At 54.1% G+C, this 21,621-nt stretch overlaps 1 protein-coding gene across 2 annotated transcripts; it reads right to left on the reverse strand.

Annotated features, from left to right (window-relative positions):
• Nucleotides 1-309: 309 nt before the first annotated feature.
• Nucleotides 310-20,948, reverse strand: SART1 (spliceosome associated factor 1, recruiter of U4/U6.U5 tri-snRNP). Of its 2 annotated transcripts, none has more exons than XM_037903772.2 (20): nt 20,554-20,948; nt 19,091-19,145; nt 18,001-18,056; nt 16,086-16,212; nt 15,060-15,165; nt 13,674-13,751; nt 11,306-11,405; nt 9,993-10,135; nt 8,618-8,824; nt 7,429-7,550; nt 7,187-7,329; nt 6,716-6,846; nt 5,321-5,491; nt 4,533-4,643; nt 4,209-4,296; nt 2,853-2,943; nt 2,136-2,271; nt 1,711-1,800; nt 1,058-1,179; nt 310-810 (listed from the first exon to the last, which is right to left on the reverse strand). In XM_037903772.2, exons 1-20 carry the CDS (start codon nt 20,897-20,899, stop codon nt 792-794), a joined length of 2,442 nt encoding a protein of 813 aa, XP_037759700.1. In that variant the 5' UTR covers nt 20,900-20,948; the 3' UTR covers nt 310-791. The 2 variants fall into 2 exon arrangements, with proteins under 2 accessions (XP_037759700.1, XP_037759699.1); XM_037903771.2 differs by having other exon boundaries at nt 5,321-5,494; nt 20,554-20,947.
• Between the last annotated feature and the right edge of the window lie 673 nt (nt 20,949-21,621).

Genomic DNA, 21,621 nt, shown 5'->3' on the forward strand with positions numbered 1-21,621 from the left:
CCAGCTACCAGCCCATGGCTGCTCCTCCAGCTCTCTCCTGGGTCAGGACATGGATAGGCCACAGCCAAGACACTCCTCCCCCCCACTGCAGTGCTGGTGAGCAGTACAGCACAGTCACCCTGTCCAATAGAACCAGATGCTCTGCAGAGACAGGTCAGGCCTCCCTGGGACTAGGAAGTTGATCTGGGTAGTACTTGGGAGCTTCAGTCATGGGGCAGGGCTCTGTGGTGCTAGGTGCTGTACAAACACAGCAAGAGCCAGGTCCAGTCCCCCAGGCTTACAGACCCACACCCTAGAACAGGCCCCAGCTCCCAGACAGGAATTGGTGCTTTTAATGAGTGATTTGGTTTGACATCAATACAAAAACAAGGTTTTGGTGTCAAGAGTCACAGTTTCTTAACTATATACACAGCCCTGCCCCTGCCTGTGGGGGCGAGGGCAGGTCAGCCTGTCTTGCATCCAAGACATCAAGAGTTGAAGGGAGAGTTTAACAAACTGCACCCCAGCATCTTACTTAAGCACAGGCAGGAGTCCCTCTGTGGCATGGGGCAGAGTGACACCACCCCAGCAGATGCTGAGAGGTGGAAGCCACTAGAGGGAAGCACTACCACAGGAAGTCCTCCCCCTTTGACTTCACAACTTGTAGGTATATGGTGAGGGTGGAGCAGGACTGGACCATTGCCCCCAGGAGAGTAGAGACTCTCCACCATCAGAACCCAGGATGCACATGGTCAGATCAGATAGGAAGTGACAGGCAGGCAGCATCTGCTTCCAGGATGAGTGCTGGCAGCTCACTTGGTGATGGTGTTTCTGTTGAAGCAATGAGAGAGGGGACATGAGTGAAGGACCAGGACCACTCAGGCCAGGGGGAAGAGGTCATCACTAACAGGGATTACAGCTACAAAAGAGGCCACGCACTCCTATATTAGCCCCACTAGACTTGGGAGAACCATGTCCTATGCTCCCCTCCAGACCACCTGCCCCAGGCCCTGGCTTCCCAGCACTAGGGAGGTCAGACAGACCAACCCTATGATGGCTGAGAGGACAGGGTACTTACGCGTTCATGCTCTTGCCACTGCCGCTCAGCACAATGTAGGGGGTCTTCTGGGCCTTCTGCTTCTCCTGCAGCAGTGCTACCGTGCCCAGGGGTGTGTCGCTGGAGCTCATCTTCTTCAGCAGCTGAGAGGGGGAGAGCCTGAGTCAATACAGCCCCTTGCAGACTTTCACCAACTCAACTGTGACCCCAGGCTAACAGCCCAGCCCACCTGCACCCAGGGATCCACACCCAGTGCTGAGACACAGCCACCACGGAGGTGTAGGGTCTGTTATCAGTCCATCACACAGCAAAGGAAGAACTCCCCTATTCCAGTTTAAACAGCAGGGGGGAGTAGAGGAGATGGTTAACCTGAAGAGTGGTTTGGCCAGGACCCCAGGCTTAACAGCCAGACTCTGAGGCCAGAGCACAACCACTGATGACTGCAAATAATCAGCACAGCACCCCTTAGTGCCACACAGGCACAGGAGCCAACACCAACCACAATGGGAGAGCACCCACCCTATGCTGCTCCTGTGTCCCCCTGGGCTCTCCTCAGGTTTCCCATCCATGCCTGACTGCTTGCCCAACAGGATGAAGCTGGACCTGCCCCCACCCCTCTTTCAGCATCCTACAGGCTCTGCCCATGGGGAACTCCAGCCCTGTCACCCACTCACCGCCTCCTCGTCCAGCTTCTTCATCCTCCTCTCTGTCTTCATCTTCCCGGAGCCCTTCCCATGGAAGCGGTGAGAGAGCTGCCGGAACGCCTGGGGACAAAGTGCACACAGTGGGGGTCAGCACTGATTGTCACACAGCCCCACCTAGGAGCCTCCTGCCACCCGCTCCACACAGCACCAGGGCTGGGAAACCCCCAACGCCCTTCCCCATCTGTCTGTGGCAGTAGGGAGAGCAAGGGATCCCCGCCACAGAACTCCCCCTTCACTATCACAGCTCCCAGCCAACCCTCTCCCACCCCCCCCTGAGAAAAAACCTCTTTTCACCATCACAGCCGCTTCCCACAGGGGAAGTGGAAGGAAAAGACATGGCTGCATCAGCACTGCCCACCCCCTACCCCGGGCGCCCCCATGTCCCTTCCCACTACCTCCTTTGGGGTGAGCTTGCGACCCGTCTCATCCACATATTCAATCTTGACGTCAGGCTTGTAGCCATCCTTTTCCTTGAAGTCCTGGGTGAAGCCCCGGTACTCCTCCCGCCGGCTGTACTTGTCATCAATGGCCCTGCGGGAGCCCAACCCAGAAGGTTAGTTCAGTGGCGGGGCGGGGGCGGGTGACTGCTCTCCATGCAGTCACTGCTGATCCCAATGTGGTGCTAGAGGGCGCTCTCCCCTTGCAGTCAGTGCTTGCCCCAGCATAGCACTAGGGAGTTTCTGTCTTGAATGAGATGCGAAACCAGGGCTTTTAGCCCTCTGGCCACTCGGGCCTTTCAGTGGCATGAGACCTGGGCCCAGGTCTACAATAAAGGTTATGGGTGTTACTGGGAGTGCATGACCAGTGTCCACATCACCCAAACCACCAGCATGCCTCCTTGCTGCCAGTCTCCACTGTGTGACCATGGGCATCCTTCTGGGGTTAGGGGAACCAGCCATGGGGCAGGACACTGTCAACACCTATTCTGGCAACAGATCTTATGGCACCCACTCCATGCCCCTCTTGTGGTGGCAAGTGCTACAGCCATGGCTAGCACTGTGGGGCTTTAACTCAGGCAAGAGGACCAGGTGCCGAGACCCAGAGGTGGCAGATCCGATTTCAGCTACTGATGATCTACCCCGGGGCTTCGCCTGCCCCACAAGGCCACTTACATCTTATCCTCAATGCAGTACACGGCTGAGGGTAGCGACTTGTTGGGCGCCTTCACCCTGGCCACCTTCTGCACTGTTGTCTCCAGCAGGCCTGCAGTGAGCAGAAGAGGCATGGATCAGGCCCTGCCCAGGGGCAGTGAGTGCTCTGGGAAGCTTCCACCTCACCATAAACACCAGCCCCAGAGATCTCAGAGCTGCTGGATCACACAGGGAGAAAGGGCTTTCAGGGGCAGCATGGCCTAGTGGGCAGGGCAGTAGACTGGGACTCAGGACTCCTAGGCTCTATTCCTAGCTCTGACACACCTTGGGCACATCAGTTCCCCTCTCAGGGGCTCTGTCCCCCTCGGTGACGAAATGGGACTGTTCTTAATGTTTCCTCTGAATAGTGTGGGTGTGCCTCAGTTTCCCCTGTGCAGTTCTTAAGTATCTAGGTGGTGGGATAGGGGTGTATGATCATGGCAGAGCCCTAGAGGGCAGGTATGTGCAGGGGTCTGGACACAGAGAATGGCCAACACCCTGTTTCCTGGCAACTGATGGCCTGGGCCCTTCCCCCCTGCAAGGTGAGAGCTAAAGGGTTGGAGAACAAAGGAATCAGGTGACCTCCTGGCCCGGGAAAGGGACAAAGCCCAGAGGAGGGGGGGGCTGGAGATAGTTTCAGTTTGGGGCTGGCTGGGGATATGGAGTGAAGTGCCAGACCTCGTTGTCTGGCTCACTGCCCCCCAGAATGGACCCAGCTGAGGGGTCCTGTTCTCTGCACCTACAAGCTCTGTTTTAGACCATGTTCCTGTCGTCTCATAAACCTTCTGTTTTACTGGCTGGCTAAGAGTCACGTCTGACTGCGAAGTTAGGGTGCAGGACCCTCTGGCTTCCCCAGGACCCCGCCTGGGTGGACTCGCGGTGGGAAGCGTGCAGAGGTGCAGAGGATGCTGAATGCTCCAAGGTCAGACCCAGGAAGGTGGAAGTTGTGTGAGCTGTGTGTCCTGAAGACAGTCTGCTCACAGAAAGGACACTGGTTTCACAGAGTCCTGACTGGTTTCGTAGGGAGCAGTTCCAGAGCATCGCCCGGGGACTCCGTGACACCCTCCCACCCTTTGTTTAGGCTGAGCTCTCCAGGTCGGGGACCGCCTCACTGACTGTGCAGCGCCCAGCATGACAGGGACTGCGATCTCTGTAGATCTTGCCTTACTACAATTTAAACAAAGTTCACTCCCGTCACTAAGTACCAGGGAGGGTTTTCAGAGAGGAGTTGGGCCCTGCTGTGAACAGGGAGCAGTCATCTGTATGGAGCACAGCAGGCAAGCATGGGAACCCCAGAGGATTCTGGGACAGGGGGCTCATCCTGAGCTCCCCACTTACCTTTGTTCTGGCAAAGCAAGAGGGCAGCAGCTAGGCCCCGGTTCACTATGGGCTCCTCATCCAGGATGGTGGTGGAGGATGCTGAGAACTGCAAAGGGGGAAAGACAGGGTTCAGGGCTTTGGACTCATCTGTTTAAGAGTCCCCTGCTATGCCAGCCCCGGGCTCCCCTCCCACAGCTCTGCCTGTGCCCCTCAATCCTGACTGACAGCCCCGCAGGGTTCACTGTGTTCACTGGAGGGAGGGGGGAGGGCGCGTGTCAGGGAAGCTATGAATGCAGTGACACCTGTCACCGCCCACACACCCCTTCCCCAAATTGTACTCACATCCTGCTGCTGTTTCTCCTCATCTAGGTTGACCGTGCTCCAGCCGATGTTCTCTTCACCATCAGAGTCTGAGCCTCCGTTTCCTGACCTCTCATCATCCCTTTCAAAGTCCTGAAAGCAGAAGAGAGGCCACCCGGGGCATCAGCATGGGGGTCCCCAGCTGGGTGCTTAGTGGGGCTGGGATCACTGCAGAACATGTGCCACAACATGCAATGCAGCTCCATGCTCCCAGCTAGGGCTGGCCAAAGAGCCCCAAAACAGAAGCACGTCTGCCACCGCGGTGCCTCCTGGGAGCGGTAGTTTGGTTGTTTCACATGCCCATTTTCCTTTATAGGTCAGACTCCATATGCCAGGATGCTCCATGGCCAAAAACTCCCACGATGTAGTGCTGTTCTGCACCAGAGGAAAGACCCTGGTGTAGAATGGGAACTTCAGTCCGTCCAGAAAGCCCAGCCCATAAAGGAAAATGGGAGCATGATGTACCTGGATCACAACCCCCATAAGGCACCATGGCAACATATCTGAATCAGCCCCCAACCCATTACTATCCCCGCCCTGGGCTCTCCCCGAACCCATGCAATTGTGCTGGTGTCGATCAGTCTCAACTCACAGCTGGCTACTATCACCGTCCTGGGCTCTTCTCCCCTGCCCCACTCTGGCGGTGTCCCATAATTTTGACCCACAGCCCTCTGCTCCCGCTAGTTCTGCTGATGCCCCTCTGTCTGGGGCAGGTTCCTTTCATCCCAGCCCACTCTGGGGCAAGGGGAGGAATCCCCAGGAAGCCGCACCATGAGCTCCTCCTGGTCCTCGCGGTTGCCGGCCAGCCCGTAAGTGGGGATCTCGCCCAGTGTGCGGCAGAACTCCGAGGTGGCATTGAAGACTATCGCTCCTTTCTTCTCTAGCTCCTCGTCGTCCTCCCGGCTACGGCGCGTCTCCAGTTTCTTGACGATCTCAGTGACCTGCTTCAGGAGCAAGAAGGCTGGGTTAGACAGCCAGCTGGGTGCTAATGAGGCTGGGGGCTCGCGCACTGAACCAAGGATCACTAGGAGCCCCCAGAGTCAGGGCAGCCCCAGCAGGGCAGCTGGACCTGTGTTCAGGGGAAGGGAGTGACTGGGCACCACATGCTCCGTTCTGGGATGGCGGGTTCAGTCAAGGAGCATGGAGGCCAAATGCATCCATCCATAGAACAGGGTCACCCCAGAATCCTCTCCCTGGCTCTAGGAGGGAAGTGGGGTCTAGGGGTTTGTAGGGAGCCAGGGTGGCTTCCCTCCGAACCAGAGGGTAAAGAGCCACCCTCTCAGCCTGAGTGGGCGAGGCCAGACCAAGCTTATGCCAATCCCGGGAAGGGGAGGGGTGGGACAGGAAGTACAAAGGGCAGGGCCCTTTGCCCAGTGAGGAGAGCACCAGGGAGGGACGGAGACACAGGCTGCTGGCTGCTCCCTCGCGATCCTGCTGCCGACCCAGGGGAGGCCCTGGGCCAGGAGGAACCTGAACGGGAGGAAGGCCCATGGCGACCAGGACTGCCAGCTGCTGAGTACTCAGAGGACCTGGAGGGGCCTGGCTGTAGCCCGGGCCAGCTGAGTCCGACACAGAGGGGGAGCTGGAGCTGCCAGCAGCGGAATACCCGGACGAGCTGGAGGGACCGGAGAGACCGGGGAGGAAGTAGCCCAGGGGCAGAACTGCACCGTGGGGTGGGTGTGTTTGGTCAGCGGGCGCAGATGGCCCCCTGCTGACTGAGTGGCGGGACCTTCGGCCCCTGCCACTGTCAGGGCCCTGGGCTAGAACGCAGTGGAGCTGGGTGGGCCTGCGTTCCCCTACCCCGACCAACCTGCCTGAGGGGCGCACCGCAGACTCAGGCCGGCGCTCCTTTCCCGCTAATTCCCCAGTGCCCAAAAGGTGTGACTAGGGCCCGCCAGGGGGACCATAGCCCTCCATAGCCTCCTAGGGGCTCGGAGGACCAATTGAAACCTGTCACAGGGTTAATGATTCCTAGGTTCCCATCACAGCTCTGGGAGGGGAGTAGTCTCCAGTCGGGGGGCCCACATTAGGAGCCAGGATTCCTGGGCTCTCTCTCTCTGATTCCATTCTATTCCATATGGTTATGACAGTAGCACTCAAACGGCCTCCCAGACCATCATCAAAGCCCCCCACACTGATTCCACCTGTGGATCAGGCCTCCTCACCTTCTCCCCACTCTCCTTCAGTTGCTGCATCTGCCGGAGCTTACGGCCCTTCTCCAGCTGCTTCTGCAGCTCCTGCTCCGCCTCGTCCTCCTCCAGGGCAACTGGGGATTTGGGCACTTTCTCAGCCTCCTCTGCAGGGAAAGAAACATGGGGGCATGGAGTCAGCAACAGCAATGAGAATCCCAAGGGGCCTTTGCTTCAGCAGGGCGGGGTCCTGCAGGGAGCATCAGGCCAGACACTGGAGGCTGCTGGGTAAGAACCAGGCTCCCAGGGCCCCTGACACACTAACCCAGTGCTTCTCAACTTTGATACCAGAGACTGGCTTTGCTACCTTCCTAAACTGTCAGGGAGATCTCAGGGACTGGCATCAGTCCACAGACCAGTTGAGAAAAACTCCTCTAACCCACTAGACCCCACTCTCCTCCTAGAGCAGGGGAAAGAACCCTGGAGTCCTGGGTCCCAGCCCCTCACCATCGCTGCTGATTTCCATGTTCTCTACCCGGGTGTCATCCGACTGGGATGGCAGGTCTGCAGGCTGGTTCACATTCTCTTCCATGTCCCCTTCCTCCTCCTCCTCCTTCTTCCTGTGAGCCCTCCTCCCTCGGCCCCTTAACCTGTGGGGAGAGAGAACTTGGTTAGCACATGAACCAATCCCCCACAGCCCTCTTGGTCTCTCCACCCACAGGACTAGACTCCCCTGCCCTCCGGGTTACCGGGAGCCAAAGTCGCTCTGCTTTGTCTCATTGCCCAGGGGCAGCAAATCATCAGCTTTCACTGGCTTCTCCTTCTTCCGCAGCTTCTTCACCCGTCGTTTGGTCTTCTTGAAGGTGATGTTCTGCATGGGAGAGACCAAACGGGTCAGTGAGGCACAGCCTCTATCCCTCATCCACACAGCAGGGTCCTGGCCTGGTGTGTAGCACCTTGTCTGCAATCCCCATGAGCACCCAGGGCCCGGCACCTTGCCAACCACCCCCTCACACATCTACCCAGGAGCACCTGGGGCTCCACACCCCCAGCATGTGTACCTAGAACCACAAGTGTAGGCACATGCCCCACGGTGCCACTCCCTAATACACACACACGAGCAACTGGGACAAGGCACTGTCTTTAACCCACCAGGCCAGGGGGTGGCTAGAGCCCAGCGCTCCACTCCAGTCCCCACCAGTCCACAGGTAGTCTGGTCTTGTAAGACAAGGTAAGAATCCAACCCCCCTTTGCAAACATTCTCTGTGTATGAGAGGCAGCACTATCATGGGATTGGGAGCCAGGACTCCTGGACTCTATTCCCAGCTCTGCCACTAACCTTGGGCATCTGCCACTAACCTTCCCATCTCCTCTATGCCTCAGCCCAATCTTTTGTCTAATCAGACTGAGCTCTCTGGGGCAGGGACTGTCTCTCTGTGCATGGGATGGGTCCTATCTCAGTTTGGGGGGCTCTGTGCGTTGCCTGGTGCACAGTGGGGTCCTGATCTCAGTCAGGGGGTGCTTTGCAGCACCCAAGACAATCCCCCTCCAAGCAGTATTGTAACAGACATAATAGCATTAGCCACAGCTTCACAGAGTTTAAAGATCATCTAGTCTGGGCTTTGTACAGGCCCCTGCAGCAGCAGGGAATAGATGAGGTAAGACATGCCCAGCAGATGACCTCTGCCCCATGCTGCAGAGGGAGGTGAAAACCCCTAAGGTCCCTGCCAATCTGACCTTGGTCTAATTCCTTCCCGATCCCAAATCTGGCCATCAGCTGGACCCTGAGCGCCTGGCAAAGCCCATCAGCCTGGCAATTAGAGAGAGGATTCTGTGAACCAAGTCAGAGCCTGGCTTGCCCCGCATCCCATTACTGCAATAGGGAGCTGGATCCCGGAATAAATGAGGAGCAGGTGCTAGTGCAGGAGGCCTTCTTACCATCTCCTCTGGGGTGAAGTACTCTGAAGCCAGGTGCAGACCAGGCATGTCTAGGCTCTGGGCCTGGCTGCGCAGACTATCGCGAACCTGCTGCAGCTCCCGCTCCCATGAGCCATCTGCCATGCCGCCCGAGTCCAGCTTGAAGGATTTCTTCTTCTCCCCTTCAATCTCCTCATCATACTTGGACAGGACGTTCTTGTGTTTGTACTGGGGGAGAGACAGCACGTGAGCCTCCAGCACAGAGACCCTCCAGGGTCAGGCAGCATAAGGCATTCCAGCAGGGATGCAAGAGGGGAATCAGAACAACAGGTTTGCGGCTCCTGAGCTGCCCAGGTCTTCCCCACCACTGCTCGTTCTCGGGCTTTCACTAGATATGCCCTGCCCTCTGCTGATTGGCTGTTTCCTTTAACTCCCTCCCACGCTCCAGTTCATGTTCTCTGCCTTCCTTGGCTGGTTAGCTATACCACCTCCAATCCCACAAGCAACGCACCCCCTGCTTAAACAAACCATGGCACCTCTCCACTTTTCATAGATCTATAGAGTTTAAGGCCTGAAGGGACCATTAGAGCATCTACTCTGACCTCCTGTCTATCACAGGCCAGACAATTTCATCCATTTCCCCCTGGATTTAACCCAATATCTGGCGTTTGGCGAAAGCCTCTCCCAGTAAGGCATCAGTCTGGATTTGAAGCCATTAAGAGAGCACTATTTAGATTATTCCACAACTGGAGCATTGCCTGCCACCACCAGGGCCCCCCGCCCCCAGATTTCAGCTATGAGGCAGGTCACAGAGCCTGCAGTGGGAGCCCCCACACAGCACTGTTGGGCAGAGAAACGAGTCACAGCACCGACTATAATGCCCTTCCCCACTCCAGGCAGATGCTCCACACCTCTCAGGATCAGGGTTTGAACTGCAATCCCTATGGACAAAGCTAGTCCATAGTCCTGGCCTCTGTTGCCTGCCAGGAATACACCCACTGAGTAGGTCAGTGCTCGGACTAACCTACATGAAGGAGTCTTCCCAGGCAGGCCAGGAAATGCTCTGCACGCTAACGGCATGGCCCTTTAAAGCCACCGTACTGCTATAACCCAAGAACACTGATGCCCCTGGGCCTGGATTGAAGGAGGTAGAGAACAGTGTTAAGTCACAGCCACCAATCACGGGGGGTTTGCTAGTTGCTTGATTAAAGGAGGTTGCTTTGGGGATCTAGGTCACCTTTGACCACATTTCATGGCTACCTTTAGCCCAGTGACTCCAAGCACATGGGGGCGCGCACACACACCCCCCCCACCGAGGAACCTGGGCCCATTTTAAACTACAGGAGGAGGCCTGAGAACCAGTGAGGCCTGCCCTTGTACCCTGTGCTGCTCTTACAATCGCCATGTCATCCACACTCTCCTCCTCCTCATAGGGCCTGTACTCCGGCTTCTTCTTCCGCAGTTCCACGTTCTTCTTAGCTTTCTCCTTGTCCACTATATTGACGTTCACCAGGACATCATCCTCCTCCTGAAGGACACCTGGGAGACAAGATACCATCACCACTGGGTTACCATACAGCCCTGGCTCGGCCCGAGCCACAGTGCTCCCAGCACTGTAGCTAACGACCACGGACTGTCAATCTATTCATTGCCCGCTGCGTTCAAGGGCTTCAGTTGGCCAGCAGGAACAAGAGTCTGTAACAACATCACCACTTCCCTCTCCTCTAGCTTTGCAAGGTGCTTTACCTCTGGCATTTAATCCCCCACCACGCCCCAGAGAGGCTCCAAAGAGGGAAACAGAGCCCCATCATATCTAAGTGACTTGCCAGAGTTCAGTCAGTGGCAGCACTCATGGTAGTGCCCAGGAGCTCTAGTCACTGACCAGGACCCCTTGTGCTAGGTACTGTACAAACAGAACAAAAAGACAGTCCCAGCCCCAGAGAGCTGCCTGTCTAAATAACCCCTGACTTTTTTCGATCATCCTGCTCTATCCCCTAGGCCACCCTCCCTCCCACTTCCGGTATGATTATGGGAAACTGCAGCGAATCATTAGTGGCTCAGCGCCTGCTATACTGGGGGCAGGCAGTATGCTAATAAATGCATTCTCCAGTCAAAGGGCTTCTTGCACAGTGGGTGTAATACTGAGTTTGATGGAGTTCTGCCTTCTGAAACCTGTACAAAACCTACCCCGTGCTGCCCAGACTCCAGAATATCCACCATTATCTCCATTCAGTGAATAGAGGCAGTGCAGCCTAGTGGGGAGGGTACTGGATTGTGAGTTGGAGATTTGGGTTCTATTCTCCTCCAGGTGACTTTGGGCAAGGGCCTCTCTGTGCCTCAGTTCCCCCTCCCATCCTTTGCCTGTTTAGACTGTGAGCTCTCTGAGGCAGGGACTACTTGAGGGCAGGATCTGTGCAGCACCCAGTGTAACTGTATTGGTTGATATATCACACATACACACACAGTTCTACCAGTACATAATCTGTGTGTAGAACCTGTGAGCAATTCCAATAACAGCTTTCCCCCCCCACCCAGGGATTTATACAGACAGGCCAGAAAATAAATTCAGATCTTATAGCAGGGGAGCAGGGAGTGGGGAAAGCCCTAGTGGTAGCCATGTTGTCTCAATACAGGCAGCCCTGCTCTCCACCAGAATAATCATTACCGCACTCCCATGCTGAGGGGTGCAAGGGAAGTCCCTTTGGTTACCTTTGTCTTTGAGGGTCAGAATAACGGTCTTTCCTTCCTCGAACGAATCAATGGTGTGTTCCACCGTCAGGCCCTGCAGATCCCGGGAGCTGTAGTGATCCTGGAGATAGAGGAAAATCCAACAGGAGGGCATCAGGCTGAAGGAAGTCAACTTGGGAGGAGAAGGCACGAATGCCAAGCCAGAACTCAGGCACAGCCACCCGTCCCCCAGTGGGCAGTAGAGTCATTAGAGAGATTATAGAGCCAGAAGAGGTCACTGTGATCATCTTGTCTGACCTCCCATACAACACAGGCCATATAACAGCCCTGAATTAATTCCTGGTTGAATCGGAGCAGATATACTAGAAAAACATCCAACCCTGATATAAAAATTGCCAGTGACGGTGTCATAACCATACAGCTAAGGGTAGCCTAGAATTCCTCCTTACCTGTAAGGGGTTAAGAAGCTCTAATAACCTGGTTGGCACCTGACCAAAAAGACCAATGGGGAAAGAAGATACTTTCAAATCGGTGTAGGGGGGTGAGATGGGGGGTGTTGCGCTCTTTGTTTTTTGTTCTCTTGGGAAGCAGAGAAGCACCAGGTCAGAAAACTCCTCCTCCTAGGGCAAGTTAGATTACCTTTTGTTTTCAAGTTGTGAATTTTCCCCTGTGCTAAGCGAGAGGTTTATCCCTGTTTTTTGTAACTTTAGAAGTTTTACCTAGAGGGGAATCCTCTGTGTTTGAATCTGATTGCCCTGTAAAGTTACCTTCCATCCTGATTTTACAGAGGTGCGTCTTTTAGGGTTTTTTTTCCTTTATAATAAAGTTCTGTTTTTTAAGAATCTGGTTTACCTATTTGGTTGGTATAGTATTCTCAAGCCTTCCCAGGAAGGGGTGTAGGGCTTGGGGGGATATTTTGGGGGAAACAGGAATTCCAAGTGGCCCTTTCCCTGATTTTTTGTCTAAATCACTTGGTGGTGGCGGCAGCGTACCATCCAAGGACAAAAGGATTTGTGCCTTGGGGAAGTTTTTAACCTAAGCTGGTAGAAATAAGCTTAGGGTACAGATGTGGGGACCCACATGAAAGCCCCCTAGAGTTCAGAGTGGGGAGGGAACCCTAACAGATGAAGAATGCACCACAGCCCTTGGGAAATTCTTCCAACGGTTACCTCCTCTCACTGGGAAAAATGTGCTTATTTCCAGTCTGAATTTGTCTAGCTTCAGCCTCCAGCCATTGGCTCTTGTCAAATCTTTGATAATGGAGAGCTCTTCAAACTAGCAGACAAATTTCTGTCTCCTATGTAGGTCCTTACAGACTGGGATCAAATGGCTACTGATAACCTTCTTTTTGTTAAGTTAACTTGATTGAGCTTCTGGTGTGTCTCACTCTAAGGCAATGTTTCCAATCCTTTAATAATGCTCGTGGCTCTTCTCTGCACCCTCCCTGGTTTATCAATGTCCTTCTGGATCTGTGCACACCAGAACTGGACACAAGATCCAGCAGCCAAGCACTGTATGGTTTCAGCTTTGTACAGAGGCTAGAGATGCAGGTTTCAGATTAGATGCCTGGAAGTGGGGGACCTTCAGTTTCTACCCTAGAGCAACGCCAGGCTGCATGGGGAAGCCACCACTGCAGCACTCATGGCCCAGTTCACGCTAGAGAGTAACTGCAACACCAGTGAAATCAACAGAGTCGCATTGAGGTAAGGGAGCAACTCTGGCATGGATCAGTGCCATAGCACATGGAGTCCTGGATAGTCTCCGGGAAAACCATTGTGAGAATGGAGACATCAATACTACTGCATTTCAATAAGCAAACATGGCCAGCCCTCCTTGCCAGCACATTCCAGAGGCGTTCAGGAGACCCCTTCTCTTTCTGGGGGCACTAGGATCCATGCAGCACTCCCCACCCATCAGCCACATACGCTACAGAGGAAGAAACTGCAGGGAGAAGCCAGCCAGAGACTGAAACTGGAAGGAGCAAAATCAGCTGAAGCTGGGACATAAGACACTATTTTGTACTGATCTGAAGGGACTTCTCTGCCCTGCACTGACTGGGGTTTGCTCCACCCTGCTCCCTTCTGTCTCTTCACTTCAGACTTGCTTCACAGCTTGCCCTCATACCCTCCCTACCCTGCCCCCTCTCCCCATTTCCTTTCCCCTCCCAGGAACAGCTATCATGCGGTTTGTGGCCATCGCATTGTTCACTCTGCTTCTGCATACTACACCTTTCCCCCAGCTATATCTGTCCCCACCTTTTAGCATGTAAGATTCTTGAGGCAGGAACTCTGTTTGTACAGGGTCTAGTACAATCGGGCCCTGGTCGTTGTTGGTCCCTAGGCACTGCTGAGGCATTTGCACTCTGCCAGGACCTCCAGGTTGATCTCACCTTCTTCTTCTGCCCAAACTCCTCTTCCACAAGACTGCTGATGCCGAATTCCTGGTCCATCTCTTCAAGGAGTTTGGCCTGAATTTAACAAAACAGAAACAATTCTGATGCTTTTAAAATTAATTGCAGTCACATAGGACATATTAAGATATAGGGTCTAATGCAGAGCTCCTCAAAGTGTGGGGCGCACCCCCCTAGAAGCGTGTGGAGAACCATCCTGGTGGGAGTGGCTGGGCGTGGGCCAGCCCCCACAGGGGCGGGGAGGGAGCACCACCCAGGCCTTCCCCCTCTGCTTCAGTCCCACCCAGCGCCGCATCCCCGGCTCCCATCCCCAGCCTTGGAGCAGCTCCGATTCCAGCCCTGGAACAACCCCCAGCCTCAGCCACAGCTCGGTTCCCAGGGCCGAGGCTGGGGGCAAGGCCAGGAGCAGAGACACACCTGACCACGGGCCCAGTTGCTGGCCCCCACCACAGCCCAGCTGCGGCTCCGCTCCCAGCTCAGTCCTGTTCCTGGCCCCAGCCCCACGCCCAGCGTCAGCCCACTTAGCCCTGTCCGCCGCCCCACAAGTCGCGGCCCTGCTCTCAGCCCCACCAGGCCTGACCCTCAAAAGCTTGGTCTAGTGGCCAAAAGTTGGGGGAAGGGCTGGGAACCAGGACATATACGTTCCCAGCACTGGGAGGGTGTAGAGTCTAACTGTTAGAGCTGGGGTGCAAGGCATTAGGACTCCTGGTTTCTATTACCCACTGACCATGGTCTAGTAGTCAGAACAGGCATGCATGGGGGAGAGAACCAGAACTCCTGGCCCAACCTTGCCATTTAATCCATTTGTACCCTATCACTTTCTCTATGTCTGGTTCCTTGATATTGTTTGGGGACCTACACAGTGCCTGGCATGATGCCTCCCTCCTGGCTGGGGTCTGTAGGCACTACCATAATACACCTAAACAACACAAGGGCTGTCTACACCTTCCAACCCCTGTAGCAAGCTCATAGCTCAATAAGAGCTGGCTAAGCTGAAGAGTATTACTTCCAAAGCATACAACAAGCCATCAGCACAGCCCCAGTCCAACACAACACCCCCTTGCATGCAGTCCCAGGCCAGCAAACATACGCTCTCGCATCAGCCGGCCCAGAATACCAGCCACCATGCAACACTCTGCCACATGTGGCGAATTACAGCCTTAGTTCCTTATTGCAGAGGCAACCCAAGAGCTGGCACAGCTGAGAGCAGGGCAGATGGCACCAACTGCTGGGACAGGGATGGAACATGCTTTACTACTGGATTGAAGACAAGGGCAGCTGGGTACATGTCACACATAGTGCTAGTGTTCCCAACGAGGCACCCATGCAGCCCAGAAGCTCCTGAGACTCCAGGACTATACTAACCCTCTTCTCAGCCAGCTCCTTCTCAACCTGCAGCTTCCGGCTCCTCTCGATCCAGGCAGCGGTGTCATCCAGCCAGGGGTCATCCTCTCCCAGAGACTTGATTTTCCTGAAAGCGGGGAAACAGAGGAAGAAGCTAGCAGGAAAGAAGGCTGTTCTGCCTTGGAGAGCTCCCCACCACCGCCTCATCCTCCTTGGAGCCCTCTGGATCCTTGAAATGACCAGGAGCTCAAATGCCTTCCCTGTCCTCAGGAAAAGCACTGGTAGTTCAGTGGTAGAATTCTTGTGTCTGCCCCATAGGAGACCTGGGTTCAAATTCTGGTCAATGCAGACCCATGTTTTAGAGAGGGATGGAAGAGGGAGAGAAGGAAAGGATGGTTCAGTTGTCAGGGCACTAGCCCAGGACTTGGGAGACCCGGGTTCCATTCGCAACTCTACCAGACTTCTTGTGTGACCTTAAGTCAGTCACTGAAGCTACCCAGTGACTCAGTTTCCCCATTCCAGAACTGACTATATTAACTACACTGAATACTCTTCTTCTCCATAGAAACATCCAATTCCTTTTGGAATCCAGCTAAATTCTCAACCTTAATATCCCGTGATAATGAGTTCTGCAGGCTACTTCCGGCCAGAAGGGCCCTAGTATGGAATCATCTAGTCTGACCACAGTATAACACAGGCCATAGGACTGTCCTGATGTAACTCCTCCTTGAACTAGAGCAGATCTCTGAGAAAAAGACAGCCAGTGACAGAGAACCCACCATAGCTCTTGGTCAGTTGTTCCAAGGGTTAATTATCCTCACTAGTAAAAATGTGTGCCTTACTCAATGACACATCTTGAGCAAAGTAGTCATTAGCTCAGGCTGTTAGAGCCAGACATCCCAGGTTCAATCCCTGTTGCCTAACAGTTACATCCCTATATTTGTATAAAGCTTGGGGTCAGAGCAATGAGCAGTGGGTGCTGACACTGCATCACACTCAACAGTAATGGGACCAAGTACATACAAAGCAAATAGGGTGGGGGTTTACCCTAATTTCTGGTTGAGGAGCCGCTTCTCCTTAGCAGCTGCTAGCTTCTCCCGGATCTCCTCCCTCTGCTTCAGCACAATGGGGTTGATCACCTCAGCTGCCACAGGGTCCTCCTTACTGCCCACTTCTGCAGAGGAAAACACACAAGACAGAGGAGCTGCAGCAGGAGGAGTCAGGCAAGTATGTTACTGCCCCCCTCGCCACTTGCATTCCTCCTGTTAGTGCTTGGCAGGAGAACAGAACAGCACAGGGATCAACCGAGTGCCTTGATCAGCTGGGAGAGGGCATGGGAGGAGTCTTACCACATCTGATCATGGGATGGACCTGACGTCTCTTCCCCTTGGCCAGGGCCAGAGCCCTGCTCCCTGTGGAAGGAGCAGCAGTGGGAACTGGCAGCCGTTGGGTCCAGGGGAGGAAGGAGACCACCATGCTCTAACCGACTGCTCAACAGGATGTCGGCGTGTTTCAGCATGCTTGGCCCAGGACAGTCCGTAGGCAGACACTGTGTGGTGATGCCACACAGCACAGCCTAGGCGTCGGAGAGACCAGGAGAACCACGGGGTCTGTCTGTGTCCAGCAGCCTCGATAAACACCACCGCCAAGACCTGCTCTTCTCTACTAGGAAGGGGCGCTATAGCCACCGAGCCCTCCTACACCCTCCAGTTCTGTTTGCCCTGCCACCATGCCTAGTGCAGAAATGCATGCCGGGATGGAGTCCCCAGGGACCTCAGCTGACAGGGCAGAATTTTCAGAACCATTGAGCACTGCCTTAATCCTGCTCCTATGGGCTTCCATGGGGGGTTGTCAGGCCAACACTGAGTACTTCTGAACAGCCCACCCAGAGCATCTTGCTGCCTGGATGAAGAGGAGAATTCAGATGGAATCTGGAGAGACTTCCAGCCAGCCCTCATCTTGCAGGACAGACCCAGGTTCGAGTCCCTGCTGTGTCACAGACTCCCTGTGTGACCCCAGGCAAATCACTTAGGCCACGTCTACACTACAGACTTCTGTCAGCCAGGGGTCAGATTAGGTGCGACTGACAAGAGCAGTGCAGACAACCGCCTCTAGTGTAGGTGTAGCTATACAGAAAATCTGCACTTTGAGGAGTTTTGCTTTGTGGGAATAGGGTTACTCAACCTGAGCAAAGCCAGTACTACTCAGTCACATGCTTCACCGGCATAGTATACAGATATTCTTATAGTGGTATAATGCTCCTAGCACAGACATGGCCTCCGTCTTTCATTTCTTCATCTGTACAACAGGGTATTAGTATTGTCTACCTCTCCAGGGAGCTGTGTGAATAAATACATTAAAGGCTGAGGGGCTCAAATGCTACAGAGATAGGGGCCAGATAAGTACACACAAGAACAGTGTTGTTTGTACAGCGCCCAGCACAATGCAGTCTTGGTCCGTAATTGGGGCTTCTTGGGTGCTACTGCAATACAAAGAGCCTAAGAGAAAAATATTTAATGGGTTCAGAAAGTTTAAGGTCAGAAGGGACCATTAGTCATCTAGCCTGGCCTCCTGTAAGGCACATGTCAGAGAATTTCAGCCAAATACCCCTAGATTGAACCCAGTGACTTGTTACACCAAAACATTTCAGTCCTCAGGAGACACTTATGTGCCCCATGCAGGGAACAGGAGAGACTTGGGCGACCCCAATACCCACAGGCCCTGCAATGGCAGGGAACTGATGAGAGATGAAGAGTGGGGCACAGGAACAAGGACCCTCCAGCAAAGACCCCAACCACAACACATCAAAGCGGGGGAACACTAAGATGGCAAAATACCAGAGACCCCACATTTTTGTGCCATTCCTACAAAGGGATGTTAAAGCCTTAACAAGTACAAAGTGGTTTCAGACCAAACACAACGTTTGGGTTTTTGTTTTAATTAACGTGAAAGCCAAACTTACCCTTTTTGATGGTACTGACTTCCAAAGGCTTCAGCCCAAGTTTAGCTCGGAGTTTACTGCAGATAGAAAGAAAGATGGGGTTATGTGGCATAACCATCAGAAATACACAGATCCTACAAGAGCAGGACTCATTTAGAACACAGAGAAAAGATTCTCCAGTGGTTCAGGCATTAGTGTGGGACTAAGGACACCTGGGTTCAATTCCATCCCCGTCCTGTATGACATCGGAAAAATCAGTCCATCTGTAGAACGGGGATAATAGCACTTCACCACCTCACAGGGGAGTTGTGAGGATAGATATATCAATGATTAGGAAGCTACAGGAATTGGGGGAGGCAGATAAGTACCTAAGCTTTGTTCTATGTTTGCACACTGGCTAGCACAATGTGGTCCTGGTTCATGACTGTGGTCCCTGGGCACTACTGGAACACAAGTGATAAAATCCAAGGCTGAGGCATGGCTGCTGAGTTCTCATTAGTGGAAATTAGGCATACAAATCCACTATGCCTTCCCTAGGGACTGCACCTTGACAGTGGGAAAGCTATGTATCCAGTGACCTTGAGAGCTCTGCTGGCAGGAGCTTTAACTCCTGCCAAGGCAACCCAAGATCTCCCAAGTTTCTAGTCCAGTGCCCTGCCCACTAGACCATGCTGCCTTCCCTCATAAAAAAAGATTACACAAACACAACAAGGTAAACATTCCAGCAAACAGCATGACAGACAGGATGGCAGAGCCTTGGTCATGCCCTAAGCAATGTCTGATGGGCTGTGAAGATTTCAGATTCAGAGTCATCTTTGTGAATCTCAGACCAACTCCCCATTCATTTCTTTCCAGATCCCCAAAAGAGCCAGGGGGGCCTCTGCATTTTCAGCACTAACTAATTAAAGAAATAAATTACAGACCCCACATTTCCCCCACACAAAATTAACGCCACTTACCCTTTCTGGGTCTCAGTTTCCCCACCCGTAAAACGGGGATAAAAGTATCGTCCAACCTCACAGGATGGAATAAATGCATTTGGTGCTCAGACACAATGAAAGTGGTGGGGAGGAAGAGCACGTAATTACATTAGATATAGCATCTCACTTACTTGGTCTCTTCAATGCTGAGAGAAGCATCCCCCGAGCTAGCCTTTGAGCTGGCAGCTGTTTAGAGATAAGTCAGGGAGATGTTTGTAAACAAGACAAAAGTAACAGAGACCTCGTTTTCATAGATTTTAAGGCCAGAAGGGTCCACTCTGATCAACTGGTCTGACTTCCTGCTTAGCACATGCCAAAGACCACCACCCAGCTAAGATATGCTTTTTATAGCGAAAAGTGCTGTGAACACACACACCCCTTACAGGGACCTGAAAATTTAGCTTGGTTCCTTTGGCTTTGCCCATCAGCTGGAATAAAGATCCCACAGAGGGAGCCAAGCTAGTTATTCTATCGATGAAACAGAACAGACTCCAGCTCGCACTATTGTGGAGTGTCAGTGAGGTCAATGGCTAAACATCATGTCATGACAGAATATGGTACCATAAAACAGGGTACTAGACAGATGTAGCCAGAAAGTGTGTCTATCCAGATCACAGGCCACAACAGTTATTGTATACAGTTATGTATTAAGACACCTTTTCAGGGCACTTTATACATAGATGTCTCATGATCAACCAAGGAAGTCCCTTCACAACAGGTCTGTCCTGACCTCATCTGCTCCAAAAACCTTTCATAACCCCTTTATGAGCAATTACAAACACATGCATGCTCACTCCCCAGGACAGGCGATGAGCTTACTCCTTGCTTTACTCTGATCTTTCACGCCCCTTCTCCATCAAACACCCCCCACCACCCAATAAATCAGCAAGTCATGCCTTCCCTAAACCTCATCCCCCACCGCCTCCTCCAGGACAGCACCTGCAGCTTCTGCCTCCTCGAACCCATGAGACATGTCATATCCCCCTCACCCCTCAGAGATTATAACTCCACATCTCTACCCCATAACAAATTCACGCCCTCTGACCTCCAAAGTTAACGACCCAGTGCCACAACATAGAAGGACAAACACGCACTCTGATCCCTCACCTAGCCCCTTCCCAACACCTGACCCCCATAACGTCTCCGCTAGCAACCAGTCCCCACCATAAACCCTCGTAGCCAACCCAACCCCCCCACAGCCACCTCTAAACCTCCAAAGACCCCTGCCACCCCAGAGCACTGCTCACCAAACCTAATAAACTCTGTCCATTCCCTTACCTCATTAGCCACATCTATCCCTCCCCCTCGACCGCACAGACTCCATATCACCATAGCCCATATCTCATAGCCACACCCCACTCCCATAGACTACCCCACAGGGCACCCCCACATTCCTTTCCTCTGACCTCCTCAGCTCTTCCACTCTTAGCCACCAGTGGCTCCCTCTCTGACCCCCACCGTCTCCTTTTGGACCCCTTCCCCGAACCCCGGTCCTCTCCCCTCAAACTCTTCTCTGGCTCTCGGGCCGCTCGTCCTAGAGCCTCCCGCTCAGCCCCCCGGGCCCCTCCCCTCATACCACCCCCCAGGCTCTGACCTGCCTCGTATCCCTCGTCGCGCTTCTCCCGCTTGATCCGCCTGGTCCCCTCAGCCTCCTGGGCGCCCCTGTCCCCAGCCCGGCCATGGCTGCCCCGGGCCGCCGAGGCCGCCTCCTCTCCCCCACTCCGCCGGCTGCTCCGCTCCCCGCGGCTCCGGCTGCGCTTCCCCCGCCGCTCGCCGGACCCGCCGCTCCGGTGCTTGTGCTTCTTGTGCTCCCGGTGCCGGGAGGAGGAAGAGGGGGCGGCGGGGGGCGGCTGAAGTTGTTGCGGTGGTTGCTGCTGCTCCTCGGAGCCCCCAGGGCCCCCGGTCTCTCCCCGCTCCCGGTGCTTCTTCGAGGAGCCCATGGAGACGCAAAATGGCACCGGCGCGATGCGAAACTTCCGGGGTTGGCGCCACTGTGCTTCCGGGTCATTACCCACAAGTCGGAGTTCATTCCGCACTACTTCCGGGTAATTTACAGCCCACTTCCTGCTTGTCTAGACGCTACTTCTGGTTTATGTCACTTCCTGTTTCCAAGCATTCGAATTCCGGGTTCTTTACACCTCACTTCCTGTTTACAAGGCTACTAGCTCCGGGTCACCACTATACACTTCCTGCTTGCCTGAAGTTGCTGCAGCTGGCTGACCTTTGCCCCTAGGCAACGGGGATGTGCCATTACCATTGGAGGGGGCGGCGGCATATTTCTTCCCGGGGAGCCGAGTGGCAGGGGCGGGGGGTAGCTCCATGGCGCAGAACTGCCAGTTGCAGACACTGAGGGTTGTGACGAAGTGGCGAAGAATTAAAACAATGAGCCACCAAACAAAGGCCTTCGGTTAGAGGGGGGTGAGTAGGGCACCGCCAGCGGCTGTACGGAGCCAGACGCAGGACACGCTGGACCGTGGTGCCCCATAGAGCCCAGGCCCAACCATCTCATGGTTTCTAATGGCTCTGTGAGCTGCTTCAGACGTGTCTTTAGGCCATGTACAGCTGGCTACTTACCGCGTTGTTTAGTAGGCCCAGGACGTCCAAACCAAACGGCAACAATGCCATTGCACGGAGAGAATTTAACCTGGCTTGGGAAAACTCG

Source organism: Chelonia mydas, chromosome 7 (assembly GCF_015237465.2).
Source record: "Chelonia mydas isolate rCheMyd1 chromosome 7, rCheMyd1.pri.v2, whole genome shotgun sequence".
NCBI classification, from domain to species: domain Eukaryota; kingdom Metazoa; phylum Chordata; order Testudines; family Cheloniidae; genus Chelonia; species Chelonia mydas.

Bases quoted from the DNA above. Each gene is read 5' to 3' on its own strand.
- SART1 (XM_037903771.2), bottom strand. From the start codon at position 20,899: ATGGGCTCCTCGAAGAAGCACCGGGAGCGGGGAGAGACCGGGGGCCCT. The intron at 4,644-5,320 runs GTGCGGCTTCCT...TTCTGCTTTCAG, and splicing joins AGGACCAGGAGGAGCTCATG to GACTTTGAAAGGGATGATGA. The intron at 2,272-2,852 runs GTAAGTGGCCTT...GGGCTCCCGCAG, and splicing joins TACTGCATTGAGGATAAGAT to GGCCATTGATGACAAGTACA.